The sequence below is a fragment of the Schistocerca cancellata genome, chromosome 3 (assembly GCF_023864275.1).
Source record: "Schistocerca cancellata isolate TAMUIC-IGC-003103 chromosome 3, iqSchCanc2.1, whole genome shotgun sequence".
Taxonomy (NCBI): domain Eukaryota; kingdom Metazoa; phylum Arthropoda; class Insecta; order Orthoptera; family Acrididae; genus Schistocerca; species Schistocerca cancellata.
The window spans coordinates 863982540-864008366 of record NC_064628.1 but is presented as its reverse complement, the minus strand read 5'-3'; the positions used below and the strand labels follow the sequence as shown (position 1 = coordinate 864008366).

The 25827-nt window shown below is 43.2% G+C and overlaps 1 protein-coding gene across 1 annotated transcript in view; it reads right to left on the bottom strand.

The window, feature by feature from the left end:
• LOC126175920 (serine/threonine-protein kinase SMG1) overlaps positions 1–25827 on the bottom strand; it is a 383335-nt gene that overhangs the window by 222339 nt on the left and 135169 nt on the right. The window contains exons 12-15 of the mRNA XM_049922990.1: positions 24570–24726; positions 17749–17920; positions 17386–17601; positions 1616–1762 (exon numbers count right to left, since the gene is read on the bottom strand). Coding sequence (XP_049778947.1) covers positions 1616–1762; positions 17386–17601; positions 17749–17920; positions 24570–24726 — 692 coding nt within the window. The remainder of the gene's footprint in view (positions 1–1615; positions 1763–17385; positions 17602–17748; positions 17921–24569; positions 24727–25827) is intronic.

The window sequence follows — 25827 nt, the reverse complement described above, 5'->3', positions numbered from 1 at the left end:
AACAGTGTCAGCAAACAGGAATATTACATGGGAGTGTTCATAGAGTCGCAAAAAAGCTGAAAGTTTGTATCACATTCACATTGAGCACGAGCTTCAAGAACCTGATAAGGGAAACCTACTACATTACTGTCAATAGTTTCTGCATATTATTCTCAACAGTGTTTGAGTGTTTGATTATGTTTTCTATCCTAATGAAGCTATGTAAACAGCAGAACAACAGATATTGGAGTTCGTAAAATGCCAACTTTTTCCACGAGATCCCATTACATTCACGGAAGTTTGGAGTTTGATACACAGTTTCGTGCAAAAGAATTGTATGCCCCATGTTTTTCTCAGAAACGGTACCAGCTGAATGTTACGAGAACTACTTCATGCAATTTGTGGCATTGTTAAAGGCTGATGAACGACACTGCTGGCTGCAGCAAGATGGTTCAACAGCGTGCACACTGTGTTGCATCATGATAATGTTGCGCCAGTTCTTTGGGGCACACATCATTTCATGTAAGCTGCGGCCGCCTAGATTTCTCCCCCCAACTTTTTCTTTGGGAACATCTGAAGAACAACATCGAAGACAAAATATCCCACATAAGTTTAGTGACCATTGAAAAAGTAGCAACTAACATGAAGACATGTGTTGAGGCATATGTCGCAGCACATGAAGTATATTACCAAAACAAAGTATGAGAAAATATTGCGAGTGTATACATTATATGTTCATTAATAAAAATTTGAATTTAGAGTTGCATGACAAGAAAAAGAATTTGTAAGACTGTGTTGATTTACTACAAAAAGAAAGCAGGTTCCTACAACTATGCATCTTATTTGTAAACATAGTTGATACTTACATACTTTACACTCTCAGGCTAATTCTTTTATATAAAAAATGCTCTTCTCTTCATGTACTTCACTTACGTCAACTTTAAGCACTCTTTTTAAGACAGAACTTTTAGATTAACATCTAATTCAAAACATTATGCAATTTTATTCTTGGTACATACACAAATTGTCATATGGGAAAATCTACATTAAATGCCAGAGGAGAAAAAGGAATCCGGGAAGGGGGGGGGGGGGGGGGGGGGGTTTGTGGTTTTAGGGCGCACAACTTCAATGGTCATTAGCGCCCTGGTTGGGGGGGGGGGGCGTTGGGTTGTTTGGGGAAAAAGACCAAACAGCGAGGTCATCGGTCTCATCGGATTAGGGAATGATGGGGAAGGAAGTTGGCCGTGCCCTTTCAAAAGAACCATCCCAGCATTTGCCTGGAGTGATTTAGGGAAATCACGGAAAACCTAAATCAATATGGTCGGCTGCGGGATTGAACCGTCGTCCTCCCAAATGCAAGTCCAGTGTGCTAACCACTGAGCCACCTCACTCGGTGGAAACCTAGGACCAACTGCAAATTGAACTGCAGGCTTTTGAATTTGCAACCCTATAATCATTTACAGAGAAATAAAGCCAAAGGTTTCGGTATAACACACAAAAATAAAGGTAATTATAATCATTACCTTCTCATAGAAAAATAAAGTTGCTGCCCTCAATTCATACTTAACTTCCAACATATTTTTTGGTTAAGTTCTCATTTAAATTAACAAAACATTAAGAGAATATAAAAACTTACCTTAAGTTTCACAGGCTCTGAAAATTTATTTACTGTGACATGCCATGGCAGCATAGTTAGAAGATGACACACTTTCTGCACCACTTGTGCACATGAAGAATTCAAGTGTAGCATACACAGTTTAGCAATTGCTGATAACAATTCTGCCTGTTGAGAAAGAGAAAATTATTAAACTCTGGAACATAATTTCCATCTCTGGTAGTCTATTTACAATCTTTTTCTCGGGCTTTGCTTGAAATGAGAAACCCCAATTACAGTGAAACTTGGCATTTCTCAGAAGTGCATAAGCATTAACAGTGGCGAAAATCACAGTGAATGCCCAAAAACTCCCAAGAGTTGTCTGCATCAGAGCCCCGACTCACTGGAATTTTAAGTGGCACTTATTCAATGAGCTATCAAGGCATACTGCATATGAGGCATCAAAATAATATTATATGGTAAAAATATATAAAATGTTAAACAAATTGTTAATAATGACTTTCTTTTAACAAGGCCATGACGTGACCCACAAGAAAAGGGCAATATTTGATGATATGACAGAAGTGGTCCTTATGGGCAGAAAGGGTTCATACACAATTTCTCTGTTTCAGAATGGTTTTTAAGACAGAAAACATTTCACAGGCATCATTTTTATTTTTGCTTTCTGTGCTACTGATATGTGGTTTTTCTAGCTAGTCCATTTATACTTATAAAGATAATTTTTTCTGTAGCACTGAGAGTTCCTGCAACGCCACCACAATCTTAATAAATTATGGACTAAAGGTAACAACTCACCAGACAGTTTAAGTGCTGAGCTGCCAATAGGCACACCAACAAGGGTAAGAGATGTGGCACCAGTGAGCTTTTTCTGGTCACACGCAAGGAGATTTGACCACAGCGCATATTGATGTAGGAGGGGGGGGGGGGGGGGGGAGATTGGGATGGCGAGAGAGATTAAAGGACAGTGGGAACTGTAGAGAGGAGCGTAGAATGAGTGAACTTAGGGCAGGGATAATATGTGCACGCAAGAAATGCACATATGGCAGGCGCTACCAAAGACTGTGCTCAGGAGGATTACAGGATTTGAGGATGTGTTCCAAGGCCAGTTCCTATCTAAGTAATACAGAGAAACTTTTATTTGGGGGAGGGTCCAGATGGTAAAAGTTGCAAATGAACCATTGAAACAGAGCTTATTGTGCTCAACAGCATGTGTCACCACTGGATGCTCAACTTTGCTCACATTTTGACAGTGGCCATTCACTGACGTGGACAGCTAGACAGACGGTGGTCGTGTATACAGAAAATGCTGGGCAGAAATTAGAGCAGATATAGTATATGCTATGACAGCTTTCTTAGGTGGCCTTGCTGTTTTTAGGATAGGATAGGAGATGTTGGTTTAATGATTAAAGAGCCCAAACTATGAGGTCATCAGTTGGTCCTACCGGGAACAGGCAAGTCAACAAAACTACACACCAAAGAAGGGTCTAGTGTTTGAAACCCAAGGAAAGAAAACCCCAAGGTCTACTGGGGGCCAACAAAGTCTAGAGAAAGGAACAAGAAGAAAAAGTGGGGAAAGGAAGAACAGCAAGAAAGCTGCCCCATCCAGAGAGCAGCTGGAGGACCCCAGAAGCAGAAAATGTGACTGGGGGAGGGGGGGACACACATACCCTTCACCAGGTACCAGGGGCATCCCACTGAACAATATCCAGAAAAAAATGAGCGACATGGAGAATGCGAGAGAAGCACAAGAAAACAAAGGAACAAAACGAAGTCAAACAGAGCACGGGGGGGGGGGGGGGGGGGGGGGGGGGGGGGGGGGGGAGCAGATAGGGCGAAGGCTGTGGCAAATCATTAAGCCCACACAGCTACTGCCTGTTCACAGTAGAAGCAGCAACAAAGTGTCCTGCCAACCCCTCAATGGACCGACAAGGCTGAGGTGCCCTCCCTTAAAGAGAATGGTAAATACACCCTTCATGATTAAACCACAAAGCTAGATCAGGCACTGTCCGCTAACCTCAGGTACTGAGAAAGATTTAAGAGTCCACCGGAGTGTGACTAGCTTTGACAGTTCCGCAAAATGTAGACCAGTCAAACGGGTACCATAAGGACAGTGAGGTGGATCCTTGGGACAGAGGACGTGATCATAAGTCAGCCAAGTACGGCTAATGTAGAGCCAGCAAGGGATGATGTATGGATTGACTGATTGAGGGGGTTTATGGGACTAAACAGCAAGGTCATCAGTCCCGCAATTCCAAAGTTACTCGTGGAAGAGAGAGGGTCAGCTAAAAGTGAATGGATCCAGTCACAGGAGTCAGACTATGAAATGAAGTTAAAACACACAGATCAGAAGGCATAAAAGGGTAGGCCAAATCTAAAAACTGGAAAAACAACAGGGATAAAAGAGTGATATTTGCTGAGTGGAGTGGTCATGGGTCTCAGACCAAGTAAATGTGAAGAGAGGCCCAACCACAACCACCCTGCCCCCACACCAGGAGTAAAGCAAAACCCTATATCTGAAAATAGAAACCACTTTCATGGAGGAAACTGGGGACCAGTTCAACCATTTGTTAATCATATGCTAATATTACGGATAAGGAATCTGGAAGACTATCCTCAGTACGGGGAGGGGGGATACATGGGGCACATTCCAGTAACTGGAGATGGAGATCTCAACAGAGGAAAGTGAGATGCATTCCAACCAGCAAACCCATGCGTGGCCAGTTATCAGGAGGGTGGCATACCACTTTTTCAAAGAGGACAGGGTTTATGGGATAGTCAATGAATTGGCCAAATGGCAATTGCTTAAGAAACCAAGAGTTGGCTCCATTGTATTTGTAGAGGGGGAATTCCCGCTTCTGCAAGGAGACTGTCCATGGGACTAGTGCGAAAGACACCAACAGCCAGATGCACCACACCATGGTGAACAGGGTCAAGTATTTTCAGAGAGGAAGGAGCCACTGAGCCATAAACCTCACTACTGTAACTTAGTCTGGACAAGACCAGAGCATGCATGTGGTCTTCAGGTGGTGAATATGGGACAGCCATGTCAGCTTTTTATAAAAAATAAGGCCCAAGAAACAGGACTGTGCTACAACATCTAGCAGCTGGTGGCCTAAACAAAGTCCTAGATCGGAGTGTACTGTGGGTCGACGACAAAAATGTATAACCCAGCATTTTGCAGCGAGAAAACTGGAAGCCATGGGAGATGGCCCATGCAGAGGCCCATTTTTTTTTTTTTTTTTTTTTTTGGTGGTTTTAGGGCGCACAACTTCAATGGTCATTAGCGCCCTGACTAATCTAAGAATGCACCGCGAGGCACAAGTTTAAAACAACAACTAAAAGGGAAAACACGATAAAAGACAGACTGACAGGCATAGGATTAAAAAACAACATCATCAAATGTCCTTAGCGAGGTTTGTCAAATTGATAAAACAAAGAACACGAGCAGCTGCTCGTGGGTCATCCGCTAAAATGGCATCTAAAGTATTAGGCAGGTTAAGATCGAGGCGCAGTGTGTTAAGATCTGGACAGGACATTAAAATGTGTCTAACCGTCAGCAAGTGCCCACATGGGCAGAACGGCGCCGGCGCAGCCGTCAGCAGATGGCGATGGCTGAACCGGCAGTGTCCAATTCTTAACCTTGCTAAAACGACCTCCTCCCGCCGAGAAGGGCGTGAGGAGGACGTCCAAGCCACAGGAAGAGGTTTTAAGGCCCGAAGCTTGTTGTCGGTAAGTGCAGCCCAATCGGCATGCCACAGCGACACAACGCGCCGACAAATGACCCCGCTAAAATCGGACGAAGGGACACAACAAGAAGCTGTCCGAGGCTGGAGGACCGCAGCCTTGGCCACGGCATCTGCAGCTTCGTTCCCAGGGATACCGACATGGCCAGGAACCCACATGAAGCTAACCAGCGTACCGACGTCCACCAGCCGCTGAAGAGAGTGTTGGATCCGGTGTACGAAAGGGTGAACCGGGTACGGATCACTGAGGCTCTGGATGGCGCTCAGGGAATCTGAGCAGATGACATAAGCAGAATGTCGGTGGCGGCAGATGTAAAGAACAGCCTGGTAGAGGGCAAAGAGCTCAGCTGTGAAGACCGAACAATGGTCATGGAGCCGGTATTTGAAACTTTGTGCCCCGACAATAAAGGAACACCCGACCCCGTCATTGGTCTTAGAGCCATCTGTATAAATGAAAGTCATGTTGATGAACTTCGAACGAAGTTCCAAAAAACGGGAGTGGTAGACCGAACCGGGGGTGACCTCTTTTGGGAGCGAGCTGAGGTCAAGGTAAACGCGGACCTGAGCCTGGAGCCAAGGTGGCGTGCGGCTCTCGCCCACTCGAAAGGTTGCAGGGAGTGAAAAATGAAGGTGTTGAAGGAGGCGACGAAAGCGAACTCCAGGGGGTAGCAGGGCAGAGACATACAACCCGTATTGAAGGTCAAGAGAGTCGTCAAAAAAGGAACGATAAGACGGATGGTCGGGCATTGACAGTAGCCGACAGGCATACCGACAAAGCAGTATATCACGCCGGTAAGTGAGTGGCAATTCGCCAGCGTCAGCATGAAGACTCTCTACGGGACTGGTATAAAATGCTCCGATCGCAAGTCGTAAACCCCAATGTTGTATGGAGTTGAGGCGGCGTAAGATGGATGGCCGTGCAGAGGAGTATACGAAGCTCCCATAATCCAGCTTGGAGCGGACGATCGACCGATATAGACGAAGTAGGACGGTTCGATCCGCTCCCCACGACATACCACTGAGAACACGGAGGACATTTAAAGAACGGGTACAACGGGCGGCCAAATATGACACATGTGGAGACCAGCTAAGTTTCCTGTCAAAGGTAAGGCCTAAAAATTTGGTTGTCTCCACGATTGGGAGAGCAACAGGACCGAGTCTTAAGGACGGTGGGAGAAACTCTTTGTAGCGCCAAAAGTTAATACAGACCGTCTTCTCGGCAGAAAAACGGAAGCCATTGGCGACACTCCAGGAGTAAAGACGGTCAAGAGAATGCTGAAGACAGCGCTCCAGGACACGTGTACACTGCGCGCTGCAATAGATGGTGAAATCGTCCACAAAAAGGGAACCTGATACATCAGCTGGGAGGCAATCCATTATTGGATTGATCGCGATGGCGAAGAGAGCGACGCTCAAAACTGAGCCCTGTGGCACCCCATTCTCCTGGCGAAAGGTGTCGGACAGGACAGAACCCACACGTACTCTGAACTGTCGATCCATTAAAAAGGAACGAATAAAAAGAGGGAGGCGACCGCGAAGGCCCCATGTATGCATGGTGCGGAGAATGCCCGCCCTCCAACAGGTGTCGTAAGCCTTCTCCAAATCAAAGAACACAGCCGCGGTCGGGCGCTTCCGCAAGAAGTTATTCATAATGAAGGTCGACAAGGTAACCAGATGGTCAACAGCAGAGCGGCGCCTACGAAATCCACATTGGACATTGGTAAGTAGGCGGCGAGACTCAAGCAGCCAAACCAATCGAGAGTTAACCATTCGCTCCATCACTTTACAGACACAGCTGGTAAGTGAGATAGGTCGATAACTGGAAGGCAAGTGTTTGTCCTTCCCCGGCTTAGGAATCGGGACAACAATAGACTCGCACCAGCATGCGGGAACATGTCCCTCAATCCAGATGCGATTGTATGTACGAAGAAGAAAACCTTTACCCGCAGGAGAAAGGTTCTTCAGCATCTGAATATGAATAGAATCAGGCCCTGGAGCGGAGGACCGTGATCGGCCAAGTGCGGTTTCGAGTTCCCGCATGGTGAATGGGGCATTATAACTTTCACAATTCGAGGAGCAAAAGTCAGGTGGCCTAGCCTCCTCTGCCTGTTTGCGGGGGGGGAAGGCAGGGTGGTAATGAGCGGAGCTCGAAACCTCGGCGAAAAAGCGGCCGAAGGCTTTGGAGACAGCCTCAGGGGCCACAAGGACTTCATTCGCGACCTTCAAGCCAGAAACTGGGGAGTGGACCTTAGTGCCAGATAGCCGGCGCAGGCTACCCCAGACAACAGAAGAAGGAGTAAAACTGTTGAAGGTGCTTGTGAAAGCAGCCCAGCTGGCTTTCTTGCTTTCTTTAATAATACGACGACACTGAGCACGTAATCGTTTATAATTAATACAATTCGCCACCGTAGGGTGGCATTTAAAGGTGCGTAAAGCATGTCGACGAGCACGTAAAGCGTCTCTACATGCTGCGGTCCACCAGGGGACCGGTACGCGACGTGGAGAACAAGTAGGGTGAGGGATGGAATATTCAGCAGCAGCGAGAATGACTTCCGTGAGGTGTGCGACCTGACGATCGCAGCTTGTGAAGGTTTGATCCTGAAAGGTCGCCCTGGAAGAAAAGAGCCCCCAGTCTGCCTTGGAGATGGTCCAACTAGAGGGGCACGGAGAGGGAGTATGCTGCAGGAGATGGATAACACACGGGAAGTGGTCGCTCGAATATGTATCAGCAAGTGCATACCACTCAAACCGGCGTGCAAGTTGGGGAGTACATATAGAAAGGTCTAAATGGGAATAGGTATGAGATGTGTCCGAAAGAAAAGTAGGGGCGCCAGTATTGAGGCAGACAAGATTGAGCTGGTTGAAAAGGTCGGCTAACAAGGAGCCCCTCGGACAGGAGGCTGGAGAGCCCCAAAGGGGATGGTGGGCATTGAAGTCTCCAGTTAACAAAAATGGTGCAGGTAGCTGAGCAATAAGTTGCATCATGTCTGCCCTGGTAACGGCAGATGACGATGGAGTGTAAACGGTACAAAAGGAAAACGTAAAAGTGGGGAGAGTAATGCGGATGGCAACTGCCTGCAGGCCGGTGTGCAACGTGATGGGATCGTAGTAAATATCATCCCGGACCAGCAACATAACCCCTCCATGAGCTGGGATACCTACCACAGGGGGTAGGTCAAAACGCACAGAGGTGTAGTGTGCCAAGGCAATGTGATCGCATGGGCGTAGCTTCGTTTCCTGGAGGGCTACGACGAGCGGACGATGCAAGCGGAGCAGCAACTTCAAGTCCTCGCGGTTGGAGCGAATGCTGCGAATATTCCAGTGAATAAGTGCCATCGTAAGAAAAGGAAGATGAGAGAAGGGGTCACCTCGAAGGCCGCTTAGGGCCTGGCTTCGAGCGAGCACTGCCGCCGCTATCAGTAGGCGGACAGTCATCGTCCATGGGGTCTATAGGGTCATCGGCCATCTCGGGAGGATGGCCGGGAGGGGGAGCTTCCTCCGCCGGTGAACGGCCAGATGTACGGCTACCGGCGGTGCGGCCAGGCGAAACGGATGACGGCCTGGGGCGGCAACCGCTGGGTGGCGCAGGAGAAGAAATGCGCCGTGGCGGAGAAGGAGAACTGTGCTTCCTATGCGCCTTTTTGGAAGGACGTTTGGTGGAAGTACCGGTCGAAGGCTGGGAGGTCGAGGGACGTAGGAAGTCTGCACGGGAGGGTTCCTTCTTGAAGGACCGTGCATCTGACTTCGGGGTCTTCGACTTAGCAGAAGCTGAGGAAGTGGCTGGTGTCTGTGGTGTGATGGGAGGAAGAGGAGACGTCGACCGCGCGATCTTAGCACTGGCCGAACGGACGACCGTGGTGCTGAAGGTCAGATCGCATGTCTGGGTTGCTACCTCCCGGGTAGTCCGAGGAGAGGCGAGGACAGTACTATATTTCCCCGCTGGGAGCAGCGTGGGCTTCCTACTAGCCAATAGCTTGCGAGCAGCCGAGGTGGACACTTTCTCTTTGACCCGAATTTCTTGGATACAGCGTTCTTCCTTATAGACAGGACAGTCGCGGGAGGATGCGGCATGGTCACCCTGACAGTTCACACAACGAGGAGACGGAGGTGGACAGTCACCCTCATGGGCATCCCTGCCACAAGTGACACATTTAGCCGCATTGGAGCAAGACTGTCGAGTGTGATTGAAACGCTGACACTGGTAGCAGCGCGTAGGTGTCGGGACATAGGGGCGAACAGAAATAACCTCGTAGCCCGCCTTGATGCGCGATGGCAGCTTAACACTATGGAAGGTCAAGAAAAGCGTCCGGGTCGGTACAAGGTCATTGTTGACCTTTTTCATGACCCTATGGACAGCCGTCACGCCCTGCTCAGCGAGGAAAGATTGAAGCTCCTCGTCAGTCAATCCGTCGAGGGAGCTACTATAGACTACACCACGAGACGAATTCAAAGTTCGGTGGGCCTCCACCCGGACAGGGAACGTGTACAAGAGTGTGGCCCGAAGCAGTTTTTGTGCCTGAAAGGCACTCTCAGTTTCTAATAATAAGGTACCGTTACGCAACCTGGTACAAGATTTGACAGATCCGGCTATGGCATCTACGCCCTTCTGAATAACGAAAGGGTTGACAGAGGAAAAATCCTTTCCGTCCTCAGAGCGAGAAACTACGAGGAACTGTGGGGCAGGCGGTAGTACTTTTGTCACTGTTGGCTGGTCACGTTTCCGTTTTTGGGTCGAAGTCGAAAGCGATGGAGTAGAATCCATTGCGGAGGAATCCCCCATGATTGCCAGCGTCTCCGATGGCGCGCTCCTTCCTTGTGGGGACCCTCTCAGAGGGCACTCCCGCCTTAGGTGAATGTTTACACCTCAGGTCACACCTCCCGAGAAACAGACGGAGGGACCAATCGGCATGGTCAGAAGGTATCAGCTCAGGCAATCACCCCTCCCCGGGCCTGGCCTTTACCAGGGGGTACGCGCGTGCCTTACATGTCTACCCAGGGCGGGGACTTACGCGTTACCCCGTCACCGGCTACGCGTGCGAACGCGTGGGTCGGCCTTCAGACACGCACAGGGAGGAAGGAAGAAGAGGAAAAGAAGAGAGAGAAGGAGAAAGAGGACAGACTGTCTCAAACGCCGAGGCGGAGACCAGAGAAGGCAAGGAGAAAAAGGCAATGAGAAGGCAAGGAGAAAAAGGCAATGAGAAGGCAAGGAGAAAAAGGCAATGAGAAGGCAAGGAGAAAAAGGCAATGAGAAGGCAAGGAGAAAAAGGCAATGAGAAGGCAAGGAGAAAAAGGCAATGAGAAGGCAAGGAGAAAAAGGCAATGAGAAGGCAAGGAGAAAAAGGCAATGAGAAGGCAAGGAGAAAAAGGCAATGAGAAGGCAAGGAGAAAAAGGCAATGAGAAGGCAAGGAGAAAAAGGCAATGAGAAGGCAAGGAGAAAAAGGCAATGAGAAGGCAAGGAGAAAAAGGCAATGAGAAGGCAAGGAGAAAAAGGCAATGAGAAGGCAAGGAGAAGTCAAGGGAAAGAGTAAGGAAGACAGTGAGGTGGAGAAGAGCAAAGAAAGGAACCAACAAAAGGAAGGAAGAAACGAGAAGTGAAAAACCAAAAAGACCACGATTATAGGTCGTGAAACCGTCCGTCTCCGGACGCAGGCGCTAACTACCCCCGTGAGGGGGATGGACTCCTTTTAGTCACCTCTTACGACAGGCAGGAATACCTCGGGCCTATTCTAATCCCCGGACCCGCAGGGGGGAGAGGCCCATTGAATGGTGCCTTGGAGCCATAGCTCAGCAGATGCTACCCAGTGGGAGCTGCACCAGATGTAAAAATCTGTCAACATACAATGCTGGTATAACCAGAGGCCCAACAGAGGTTAAAAGCCCATTGATGGCTATGAGGAAGTTTGTAACACTTAACCCAGAACCTTGTGGAACACCATTCTCCTGAATCCCAGGGGTGCTGAGTGAAGTGGCAACTCTAACCCAGAAGAGCCAGTGGGATAAAAACTCGTGATAAAAATTGGTAAGGGGCTGCGCAAGCCCAGTCATGGAGGGTAACTAAAATGTGATGGCACCAAGCTGTGTTGTATGCCTTATGTAGGTCAAAGACCATGACAAGGTGCCGGTGATTAGCAAAAGCCTATCGAATTGCTGTTTCCAACTTGAGTAAATGATCAATTGGAGATTTTCCTTCCCAGAAGCCACACTGATAAAGGGACTAAACGTCCTGAGATTCAAGCACCCAGCATAATAGGAAGCTAACCATCCAATTGAGCAGTTTAAAAAGTAGCTCATCAAGCTAACCAAGAGACATTGGATTCTTTCTGGGCTTAAGGACAGGGAGAACTATACTGTTTTGCCATTGCGAGGGGAAAGCACTGGTGAGCCACATACGGTTAAAGACTCTGAGTAGATGTTGCCTCTGGGTAACTTCCAAGTGTTGGATCATCTGGTTGTGGATGGAATCCATGCCTGGGGCTGAGTCATGCGAAGAGCTAAGTGTCCACAAGGATTCCCATTCAGTGAAGGGTTCTTTATAGGGTTCGGCTTGGTGAGGATTGAAACAGAGGAAGAGGGGGGGGGGTGGTGGTTTATAGTCAACTCTACGCTTCTGCTGGAGAAAGGTAGCAGGATAGGAAGACGACGGCGATGCTGTCGCAAAGTGTGTTGCGAAGTGTTCTGCAAGGATCAATGGTTCAGTACACAGAGCACCCTGGAAGATAAGATCCTGAACAGTTGATTGTTGCTGGTGGTCCAGAAGCCTATGGAGCTTGGACCAAACATGAGATGAAGAGGCATATGAGCCCAGGGAGGAAAAGCAGCACACTCAGCATTCCTTTTTACTCTGCTTCATAAGGTAGCGAGCCTTAGAAAGGGGACACTTAAACGTGAGGAGGTGTCATTTAAATCACTGCTGTGCCTGTCAGCGGTACTGGACAGTGGCTGCTACGTCGCTGGTCCTCCACGGTACCGATCGATGACCTGTGGATAGGGGGATAGCAGTGCCAGCAGCACGAAAAATAGTGGCAGAGATCCCCTGCAAGACTGTATCAATGCAACTCGAGACAGAGGTGTCTAAGTGCACAGCAGACGTATATAAAGGCCAATTGGCCCTGGAGATTGTCCAACATGGGGCCTGTCACGGACAATGGAGTCCTTATGAGAGACCCACATGGAGCACCTCTACAAATTCGTGGTTTCCTTCATCGTCCATAGTTTGTTTGGAAAAGTCAAGAGAATGCCGTTCCCTATTCAGGGTGTATACGTGGACAAGGAAAAAAAATTCCCGGATTTTTCCCGGATTTCCCGGTTAAAAATACACTTTCTCCCGGATGAAAACACACTTTTCCCGTGCTATTAAGTGACAGGTTTTTTTTATTTTTTGCATCAATAAGTACGCTGTATATTTTCGTATCACGAAAGTATAAATTCGAATCCCACCAAACACCGCATGTTACTTTCCGAACCATCTAATCGAGATTACGATATGCTTTAAGCGAGTCATTGCTCATGTCACGTGATCCCGCCAGCGGATATTCAGAGCGTAGGACTATTAGCGGACTACACGTGATGTAGTCCGCTAATAGCAATATCACTGTTAAGTAGCGCGGATACACAAACAGGAAAAGTTAATGTTTTAAATTAATACACATAGTGTTGCTACAAGAAAAGCAAAGCTTTCACGTACAACATTGGTCTCTAAGGTTAATAAGCTGCAACAGAAGCTAAGCTTTAACATATAATGTTGATTTTTCGTGTCCGTGTTACACTTTAAGATACATCACACAAATGTGCCAGTAAAATTTTTAGCCGAGTCCAGTGACTTGTTCTCAAAGTTTTCCACAAATAAATTAGCTACCGCAGAGGAGCGAGAGCTTCCCGTAGCACTACATCAATTTACTCATAATAACGACACGATTGTCTGATCTGGGCTCTAAATACTTCTAATCGCTCGTCATCAAACGCTCTGTGATTTAAGGAATTCATCGCACATTCTCACACACAGTTCCACTTGCGAAAGAGTAAATTTGCTTTGAAAGTAACGTTTTTCAAACAGCCATTCGCAATATTTTCCCGCGACCTGTTAGAAATAGGTTCGTTTCAGCAGTCGTCAGAGAGCGCCAGGTAAGAGGCGCCACCGCGCTTTGGCAGCTACGATGACACAGGAAGCCCGTATGTTCGTATGTGTAAAACATTAAAAGATCTTACGTTATGTCATAAAAGAAAAGAGGCCGAAATATCGGTGTCTAATGCTGCGTAAGTTGTTAATACAAATACTACCCATGACTGGTGTGGTGTCTCAAATCTGATTACGTTTATTTTGTCGCTGTCTGCTAGATAAAACAAAATAGGTCTTTCTAACACTGCAGAAATTGTAACACATACCAAATAAACGAGACTGTTTTTGCACAAATGGTCATTTTTATAACACGACAGAATATGATTCACGAAGACCAACATAAAATGCCTATTAGGCCTACTACAAGCAAATAGTTTAATGTTAGAAAATAGTTTCACATTTCATTCATACGCCCCAGTTTCTCGAGCATGAGATCGAAAAGTAGTAGTACGAGATTTTTACTTAAATTTGGAATCGTCATATTCTTCCCTAATTGGTGTGATGTCCCCGTTCCTCGTCCTAACAAACAATCTTGTCATGACTAACTCTGGAACTATTCCTGCCTTTGTCAAAATTTAGTCGCTGGTTAACTTCACTAACCCTGCAGAATCACCGGTTTAGTTATCCCTGATTATTCTCCGGTTAGGCGTTATGATGTTCGTACAAACCACTTTCCGCCCTACTTCCAGAATAGAAGTTAATCGGCTGCTAGAAGGGGGCTGTACACCTGGCTCTTACAAGTGGAGCGATCTGGCCAAAAATTTTCTGACAAAATTTCATTTTCTTGGATACACCGAGAAGATAATACGTAATCTTTCTTACCTGTTATTCCTGTTAGTCGTTTATTTCCACTCTGGTAGTCTGACTATGGATTTCGCTAGTAATTATAGCACAGTTTGTAACACCACAGCTCTTATGCTGTATGGAAGTGTTATAAGCTGATCATTCCAAGCCCACTCAACCACATAATCAGACAGCGGTTGGCGTTCACTCGTTCGGCTTTACTCTGCTCAGCTCGTATAACCCGGTCCCCTTTTGCTTGCAGGAAAGTTTATTTCTAGATGCGACGAGGATTCCCCTGACAGACATCACATACACTAGGCACGCATTCAAAATTTAACTTATGATCATTCAGAAATCAACTTACAGAGTGCGTTCAAAAACCAAGAGGGATGTGTTTCAAAATCATGAGTAATCGGTAGACCAACGTGCGCTGGATGCTAGGCTCTTTGTGAAACATGATTTTTTTCTTCTCAAGAATATGAATTTGGCGCCCCCTCCACCCCCGTAATTGTCATTCGGGTCAGATACATCGGTTTGCCCCGCCACTCAACTGCGCACGCGCATGAGCCCGCTCGTAACTCCTATAACGAATCTAGTTAAACAGTTGTGACGTCACTCTCATCGGAGACATTTTGTTGTTATAAAGCATTGCATAGTCTTCCTAACACCTTTGACACATTTTGTTGTTTGCAAACGTTTGTATGAGCACTGTGTTTTGTTGTTGTATATGGCACATTTCCTTTGCAATTTATGTTTTATTTTCATATTTTTTTCTCATTCACGTTTTATTGTTGTAGTATTATTTTGCAGTAGCGGGATAGAGTATTATCCTGTGTTAGAGCATCGATTCTTACCAGTCAATATTACAAAAATTTAACTGAAACCTAAAATAATGAAAAATTCCCGGAATTCTAAAAAATTCCCGGGTTTTTCCCGGTTTTCTCCCGGATGAAAAAATTCCCGGGTTTTTCCCGGATCTCCCGGTTGTCCCGGGTCGTATACACCCTGCTATTCCAACTCTTTACAATTTTATGTCATAATACCAATCACAGATCTGATTTCGGAACACCAATCTCAAGAGGTGGCTTGTCTATCAGCAAGTTCATACCCCTGGATCCCAATGCAACCCAAGATCCAGACGAAGTTCATCAAGCATCCACATCGTTTAAGGGCAAGAAAGGAATCCTTGTTAGTCAGGACCATGGAATGGTGAGGATAAAGAGCTTGTAAACTGCTCAGAATGTCTCTACAAATGAGGAAGGACTCACCAGAGAATGAAAGGATATGCTCAAGAGCATGAGAGGTGCCTACCTACTCTATAGCGAAAACATTACAGCCATCCTGCAAGGAGCAGAGTTCATCATGTACCACATGGCAGTAAGCAAAGCCAATGTGACCAGCAACCACAATCAAGCCATCAGTATAGAATACTTCTGAATCCCAAAAATGCACTGAGAATGGAGAATCAGTGGTGGATGGCCTCAGGATGAATCAAGTCTTTCAGACCTTGTGATAGGTCAAGAGAGTTGTGGACGGGGGATTCACCATGGAGGTGTATGTGAGTGGGCCCGGAGAAGAGGTGATAGAGGAGAAATCTGGAGTTCAGGGAAAAGGGACCAGATGCAAATAGCAATCACAACCCCAGACCAACTGTCAATGCAGAATGTGGATCACTGTATGTAGAAAGAAAAGATGGTGGTTCAGATGCTCCGGGAGCAGTGGATGCTTAAAGCATACATTATCAATTGTTGTTGGCGTGCCTGCCAGTAAAGTCTTGGGAGTTGTGTTTTGGGATCAGAAAGGGATTAGTTGGTTGACTTTCTGCCAGCGGGGATAACAGTAAATGCTGACAGGTACTGTGAAACACTGAAAAAACTCAGAAAGGCAATTAGAACTGGATAAGAGGAATGTTGAGCAAGGGCGTAAGCATTCTCCACAGCAACACCTGCCCACCACACACTGCCTGTCAAACCATCGAACTCCTGCAAAACTTTGGTTCGAAGGTCATCAATTACCCACCATATAGTCCAGACTTGATACATTGACTACCATGTTCCTTAAGTTGAAGGAACATTTTTCCGACTAGCTGTTTGGCTCTGATGACGAGGTGAAAGAGGAGGTTCAAAATATGCTGGACGACATGGTGGCGACGTGGTATGACACTGGCAATGTAAAACTGCCACAGCGTCTACATAACCGCATCGACCAAAATTGTGTTTATGTAGCAAAATTAAGCATTCTTGAACCTTTAAAATAATGCAGTTATTATAGAAAACAAATGTTTCTTTGTACATCTAAAAATATAGGACACCTTACATTTGGTATTGCCCTTGAGCCACACAGTGGAATCTCTCACCACAGGAGCAATAAGTCACACATTAATGCAGAGTACTGTACTGCAAGATGCAATTGGTTATAGCACTTTTAGGACACTTAAGTCAATCTACGCACATTATATTTTTTTCCCTAAATGAAGTCTCATCTGCTGCAGAGTTTTCAGGACAACATGCAACTGAGCAGTAAAAGTGGTAAATTTGTTGGGATTTTCCCTGTGTTTAAACACAGTCTGTTGCAGCACAGTGTATTATTTGCCTCTCTAATCACTCACTGTGGTGACTTTATTTTGGACACTGCTCCATCTAGAAGGCATACCTAAATCATAATGTGGTCACCAGAGTAATGATCATTTAACAGTTCCCACTCTGAAGTTTGTGCAACAGCTGAAGAGTATAGTGAAAGATCAGTGATGGAGAATAATCCCAGCCCTGTAGATGGGACAAGAGAAATTGAAATCTCTGGCAATTTAAATCACTGAAGTTAATAAGTCAGTATGTTTTTGAGAACCTGAAAGCACATCGAACATTGGCACAAAACTAAACAGAATAGCATCTGATACAGTAATAGTGTTCAATAAATTTATGCATTAGGGTGGCAAGTTTAAATTAAAAATATACTTTGAATAATTACACACACACACACACACACACACACACACACACACACACACTATAAATATATAATCATTTTAAAATGTAATTTGTTTTTATTCTCTAAAATGTTTAAGTTTATTATGCAAATAAGAACAAGTTACTTAGGCTGACATAATATTAAACATGAAGCAGGGAAAGGGAAAGTAAAAAGACAGTACCTGCCAAGGTAAATTTCCCGATGACAAGAACTGTTCAATGTTCTCAAGGACACACAGCACAACGTTAACATTATGCATAAAACCCACTTTCACAAGTGCCCAAATGAAAGACAGAAATTCCTGTGTTTTGTGCAACATTCCAAGATAGGGCTGAGCCTGCAGCAACAGTTCCCTTGTCCAAACCAAGACAAGAAGTAGAATTTCTTCTGCTGTTTCCTGCACAAAAAACAAATATGAAATATACTTTCTCATAACATAAACAGGTTAACTTAATTTTTGGTATAACCCCATAAAATTTATTTTTTTTATTTGGAAACTCTTGAGAGTTGTCCGTATTCATAAAATTACTTTCAAATGCAGTACCTGAGAAAGCATTTTTGATAAGAGATGCAGAATTATTGATAAGTGTCCACTAGTCGGTGAAGCAGTAGGAACTTCATGTCCCAATGTCACTGGAAGTCCCAAAATGTCGCAGACAGTTGCTCTACCCTGACTAGCACTAATCAGGCCACTACTTGACACAAAGTGGTTGTATCTGAAACAAGAAGCAGCCATCTACTGGAAACATGCAACATAAATATCAAATACAAATGTTATTGTGAAAAGCAAGTAGCTACCCGGGCAATTTTTTAATTTGAGGTATGACATTAAGCACCCATTTCTTTTCTATGTGATGTTGATAGGAAGAAAGTGTCATATCTATTTCTTCACATACTACTCATAATATTTCCTTCAACACAACAGCTGCAACCTAAGTTTTACAGTTGTGTTAGGCTTCTTTCACATTGGTGACATTGTTGTGGCAATTCAGCTGCACGATTCAATTGCTGGAATACACAACTATCGCATCGTTGAATCTCTAGGCATGCAACTGAACCATACAGCAGAAGCTCTGAGGCAAGAGCTGTCTGTGTGCTTGTGGGAGCCAGTTACTGAGTGTATTCTGACAAGTAATCATTGCTTTTAGTTTCATTATTGAAAAGAAAATATATTGTATCTATGAAGTCCGGAACAAATTTTTTACACTTCTCTCAACACTCATTATTTTTTTATCTTATTGCTATTATCCCTATTTTCTGAATCTCAAATTACAGGTCAAAATTCTACTTCAATGATGGAAAGCTCCACGCAGAAAGTTATTTTCAATGCAGGAAAGCACACAAAATTCTTTTAAACTACACAGGAAATACCTGTGATTTAGCAACTGTAAACCTCGAAAAAAGATAAATGCAGCACAACCTGGCAAGGCAAGGCAAGGCAACTGTTTGCCAACTTCCTCTGTAGCCACACTGCAAGATCACCAAGTGTGAAAGGTGTGAACACTATTCATGACGCGGATTAGTGATTGCAGCGCAGGTCGTGCGGTCAAATCGTCAGTGTGTAAGGCCTCATGGAAAATAATGAACACACCTCAGAGGCACTGGCAAGTCACATGACCAAATCCATAGTACGTAAGGTGCCATAGCCTTTTGTGGTTTGGAAATAATAATATAGTTATACAATGTCACCACATATTTACTATATTAAGGATGTGCTTTAGCACTCTGCAGTCTTCCAAGACAAAAATCATTCATTTCATAAAATTTATTTATTAAAAAATATGTTAGCTCATCGTTCTATTACAGAGAAAGGGAATATTTATTAATGGTAAGGTTAGTATCTCCAATGTAATATAAAACTCCATTCTGCAAACACAACCAATAGTTTGTCACGAGACTGAAAAGTCTGTCTCTTTTCCTAAATGTATTATTTAAGATTGCTTTACACTCAGCCAAGAATGTACTGTAACTGGAAGAGGGAGAAAAATATCTATGTCTTAGTCATCATCTGACTAAACATAACCTATGAAAAATCTTCCGGCAGATTTCAATGATAAGTTTAGTAGTAAAATGTAGAATTTGTCACATCATAAGGAAGCTCTGTTTTGAACTATTCCACATATCCACATCCAAACACTGCTGGCAGCCTGGAAGATCTAGTCTCTCTCAGGCAGTTTGTACTGAGCACTGTCTGATGGCAACTGAGCACAGAAGGTATCTCCCCAATCTTTCGCACCATCCCCTTAAGCACCCCCCTGTCCCTATATATCTGTGTGTGTGTGTGTGTGTGTGTGTGTGTGTGTGTGTGTGTGTGTGTGTGTGTGTGTGTGTCACCCCCCCCCACACACACACACACACACACACACACACACACACACACACACACACACAAAACTCCCGGTGCTGCCTCCTGATACAGAACAACGTAATAATGATATATTATGGTTTCAATTACCTTTGCTACTGTGAAAAAGTCTGTAATATACAATCACCTAAATATACAACTCCGAGCAATGCCATAAACTTGAGACAGACCCACACAGCACTGAATGCAAGTTGGAGGACATACAGTAAAGTGGGCATTGTTGATGTCAACATCAAGGATTGTGAGTGAATGGAACAAGTTAGTTTTCCAACAAGACACACAATGCACACTGTCAACTTCTGCAGTGTCGTGCAGATATTTTCAATGTAAGAAAGCCAACAAAATGCATTTAATTTGTAAAGAGTCGCTGGAGATCTTGGGTCCCCTGTAATACATCTCTGAAATTTTTTGAGGGTTCGGATTCATTCTGTAGTTACTTTCTCCTCATAACTGTTGCAAAACCTTCGTGCTGCTGTCAACAGTATTGATTTTAGTGAAATGTTTTACAGCTGTCCTCATATAGATAAGTGCCAGATTTTCCATCAGTTTCTTATCAATCTAAACTGGACATAGCTTGTTATGTACATACCCTATTTTATGCTAGTCAACTACACTGAATATGTCTAACAACAGTACTTCAGTTTCTGTTTTCTAGTATATTAATGAACTTCCTTCTTTTCCAACATTATAAGTGCAGCAATTAGTTAGTGTCATGTTCCAAGGAACACTTTGCACGATAAATCATAATGCTGTGGAATGAGTCCTTTTACATTTGCATCAAAAGTTTGTTTATATGATTACATTCTAAACATTTCTAAGCTTTTTTTCTAAAACTCCGTTTGTTTTCAAATTTCACTTTGCTGGCTGTCAGACAGATCAGTGATCAAAAATGTTTGCTGCAGCATTGTGCACCCTTTCCATGGTAAAGATGACCTTAATGTAATGTTATTTTTCCTTCTGGTATTGTAATGCTGTACATAATCATTCCTTTTGAACAGCAGTGGATTATTTACATCAAAATTCATGAGGGAATAAATATACTGTGCAGCAGTAGTCAGAATGCCCGGCTCCTTGAACAGGTGTGTTCAACATGATTGTGAGTGAGCACCATATAATATTCTTACAGAACATTTTTGAGTAACAAAGACTTACTTTCTTAATGAGGAGTTACCTCAGAACATTATTCCATATGACATTATTGCAAGAAAATATGAAAATTTACTGATCTGCAATGATTCTAAGTGCAAGATGTGGCTGAAATAAGTTGTTTTAGAAGTTCCAAAAAGTGTTTTTTCCTTTAAATTCTTGATGATATGGACACTTATGAATTTTGAAGTTTCCACACTATTTATTATTCTCTCACCATGTGCTGTGCTACATTGATCACTGGTGTGGTACCTCTAGATAATGTGTAGATATGCAGAACTGAATATGTTGTGCCTTTTTAAAACTGAGGGTGAGACCATTCACAGAAAACCAGTCAATGATCCTTTTAAGAACTTTGTGTTCCCATTTCTTCTGTTTCTGTTGGACTGATCACAATACTAATATCATCTGCAAAAAGAACTAATTTTGTTTGTTAGATATTAGATGAAAGGTCGTTTACATATATGATGAACAATAGCGGATCTAAGACTGAGCCTTTAAGGGAACACCATACATGACATCTCCCTTCAGAATTATGTCCCCAGAGTACTAACTTAACTTACTTCATTCATAGATATGACATTACTCATTGGTTAGCTATAGTAACAGTTCCATAAAATTACGATTTATCTAAGAGATTACTTTGAGACACAGCCAAATGCTTTAGACATGTCACCAAAAATACCAACCAGTGCTATTTTATTATTTAATGCTTGTCAAATCTTGTGAGTGAACGTGTAAATGACGTTCTCAGTAGAGTAACTCTCCTGAAACCCTAACTGCATTTTGCTGAGCATATTATTGTTGCTAAGGTGATAGACTGTTCTAAAATAAATAACCTCCTCAAAAGTTTTGGAAGAACCAACCACCATGTCAAAGTTAAAAGTTAACTGAATAGAAATTTCCACTACTTGTTTTATTGAGGAATGAATGGTATTTTGCAGCTGTATTTTTTAATATTTTTGAAGCCTCTTACGGCAACAGATTTTTCATTTCTTCTGCATTTAATTTCCTGAAATGTCTGTTGCATTTTGGACAAATGACAAAAAAAACAACACTTGGTAAGATTCTAGTCTTATTTTAAGGGAGATAACATTCTCTCCTGTTATCTGCTGGATGGGAAATACAGCAGCCTCTGCCCTTCCGAAGGAAAGCTGTTCTAATTAACCAGGCTGTAGATATCATATACACCTGAATTTAAAGCTGCACTTTTCTTCCAGTTTTAAGGATCAAAAAAATCACCTACATCTTAGACTCAAGTGCAAAGCAAATGGAAGTTCTGAAAAATGGGACCAGGAGCTGCCACAACTAACTTTTGCCGTCAGTATGCTTTGCCTTTGAACGCTGAAATTTTAAAAATTAAGGCACATGAAATTGCTCTAAATCAAAAAATTGAAAAAACTTTTTAAGTCTAGTCACAACTAGATTGGTCTTTTCATGAAGTGCTGGGATTTTTCACGTTGGAAGTGAACTTCAATTGCTCATAAGCTGTCAAAAAATTAAGAAGGAAAACGTGTGGAATTTCAGCACTTCATAATCAGGTGGTGCACTGAAAACCAGAACTTTCTTGGCCAGATAGGGAATGCTGACCAAACTCCTGTATATTTTGACATGCCGCCAGAGGAAAGAAAGATAAGTATTATCAAATCAGGGAGTGAAAAAACAGTGAATGTCCACCAAGCTGGCTTGCACAGCAGATGGACATAAATTACCTCCATTCATAGTTTTCAAGCAATCTGAAGTGTTTCCAAAATCTGTAATTGTATGAGCAAACAAAAGTGGGTGGTTTTCAAAGGATATTGTGCTGGAATGGATTAGGCTTATATGGAATCGTCATCCTCAAGCAATGCTTGGTTTACATAGTCTGCTGGTGTTAGACAGGTCATACAACATCTGCAGTAAAACAGGAATTTTTAGAGAGCAAAATAGACTTGTCGGTAATTCCAGGCAGGATGACATCAGTTCTGCAACCACTTGATGCCTGTTTGAATAAACCATTTAAAGACAACTTCAACACACGTACATGGACTGGCTTTCGATAAACGACAGACAACCAACACAAAACAGGACTTGTAAAATACACAAGTTTGTCGCAAGTGTGCCGATGGATTTATGATTCATGGAACTGTGTACCAAACCAGACTGTTAAACACGCTTATACAAATGTTTGATACCAAATGCACTTGATGATATGGAGGATGATTCCCTGTATAAAGAACTGAGCAACAAGGAATCCAATGAAAGTGATTCAGAATTATCTAACTGATATTTTAAACAGTTCCTAAAGTTTATATTATGTAATAAAATTTTGTTTTATATTTCTGCTTTTGATTTCTCAGTTACTTTCATTCTTATTTTGTAAGTTTTGCTAGTTATACATCTGAAGTCTGTTATGAAAAACCGATTTGCAAGTCTGCGTACGGCAATGTGGCCAACGCTATGTCTCTGATGTTTTCCTACCCATGACGAGAGATGATTCCTACAAATCATGAATCATGTACACTCTGCATCATAAGAATAATAAGAATGTAAATGTTATGCCATATATTCTTCTGTGTTAGCTGTTGTCTCATTTAAATCCTATCCACCTGACAAACTCGAGTGAGAGAACAGCAAGTGCAGAAGAATATACATATCATGTCATGTTTATATTCGTATTATTCTTATGCTGAACAGTGACACAATCAGGAGCGAACCACAACAATGGACTTCTCGTATTGATTTTTAAATCTTCTACACCTGTAAGATCTGCAAAGACAAATTATGGGGTTTTAAATATTTGAAAGCATAAATTAATCTACAAAACAGCTAAGCTCATGGCTCAAACCCAACTACTGTAGCTGTACCTTCATCCATTCTGTCCAAGTATCTCATGGCAGAATAAACGAACTATATCTTAACATTGAAGAGTGGGTTACAACATTTTTCCCCTTCGATTTCGAGATTCATTTTTTGGGTGCAACAAAATTCAGGTAAATACTGTATTTATACATGAAGTTTCAGTTATTAAATTCCATACATAGAAAATCGTTTGCCAGAATTAACTTTGACCATATGTACCTATGTAACAAGTGAATACTTGTTTAAGATGAAGTGAGGAACCCTGCAACTAATTAAATACCTACAAGATAAGCCCTCTTCTTCTCATTAACTAGGTATCATATTGGAGTTTTAAATGCTCCATCATACATTAGGAACCACAAAACTCATTTCTCAATCTGGCATAATGGTCAGTGTCCCCACCTAGCACAAAATCATAGATTGATTTCAGATTTTAACTATCAATATTTTTTTTACAAACATAATAAACCAATAAAACCTATTACAACTTCTTGTAATTGCTAAAAAGGTAACAGCAATGAGCCTTCCATTTGGCAAGTCAATTTAGCACATAGTATATGGCATAGCAATTACCCTAAAGTTGTTGAAGCCGCAGGTACTGATGGGGCAGGGTCGTGTTTCAATTGCCTTGCCGTTGCGTTAATGTCTTGCAATGTCTTATTTGTTACATTCCATAAATTTTTATACCAGCATCATGATCTTTAGAGTTAAGATTCTGAGTAACCTTTTTGCAGATTAGCACCAAAACAATGGCCATTAGATCTACCTACAGTTTTACAACCATTATACCAAGTAACAAGAAGGCACACACAGTGTGTTAGGGGGGACTGATTCAACTGGCAATATGCATGAGAGTCCTATGCAAGTTACTGCTGCATAAGGCAAGTCAAAAAGGGATGGAAATGTTACATTAAATGATGGTACAAAATGCAAAGGATTAGTGATCTAGAACATTAGCAGACGACAAAATTTTTATGCAATAATTTTCTTCAAAAAACTACAAACACACATACCTTGAACAGTGACTGTATAATAGATACAGAAGTGAGTACTGTAGAGCTGGGCAGCACAAAGTGAGCTTGTCACTGTATGGTTCCAACTTCACTGCCAGTAATTCTAAAATACTTGGCTTTAGAGCCCACATGCCAATTATAGAGTTACTTGCATTTGCTGGAAGAAACAAAATACCATTTAAAAATAAAATATCTTGAATACTACATTTAATATTTGTACTTCCCTCACTAAAGAGAATTAAGCTTAGTGGCTTCAAGGCTGTACTATAATCATAGGCAGGACTTACACTAACAGGGCTAGGTGCAATAGAATTTTATTCTTACATAAAGGCCATCAAAAGAAAATTAATTTTACTAAGAACTAGTGTATGAGGCTATCAAGAATCATTCTTTGCAACACTGCAAAAATATAGAAATATCAGATTGGGAAATATACGTTCAACTTCCAGTGGCACAAAATACTCTCATTGTTAATGTTATAGAATGTAAATGTATAAGGGGCGTTAAAGAAATGAGCCAGAGGCATAATTACAGACACCAGTACCTGTATTTTAGAAGTATTGAACCTGGCTGTTGAGACACTTGTCCCACTATGACACAAGGTGGTGAATGGCTGTCTCACACAATTCCTGGCATCGTGATGTTAACCAGTTCTGCACGTACAGCTGGACGTCGTCATCCGAGGTGAATTGGAAATGTTATGCTGATGTTCTTTGACCAAGGTGGCCCCCTTCTGATTTACTTCTTGCAGCACGGAACAACAGTGAGCCCAGTGTTACTCGGAAACCTTGACCACCCTTCGCCAAGCAATCAAATCAAATCAAAACGACCAGGCAATCTCACCCATAGGGTCATTCCGCTCCACGGCCAACACTGTCGCGGCACTCCTGCAGAAATTCAAATGAGATAGTCTCGGGCACCCTCCATACAGTTCAGACCTCTCTCCCTGTGATTACACCATTTTTGGTCCCCTTAAACAGGCTTTGAGGGTCAAAAGATTCATGTTGGACGACAACGTCCAGTTCTACGTGCAGAACTGGTTAACATCACAGCCCCGAGAATTTTAGGAGACAGCCATTCACTGCCTCGTGTCACAGTGGGACAAGTGTCTCAGCAGCCAGGGTCAATACTTCTAACATACAGGTACTGGTTTCTGTAACTATGCCTCCAGCTCATTTCTTTTTGAACACCCCTTATACATTATGTTACAGAAACATGAAAAAAATACATAAAATAAAATCTCACACAGAATACTGCT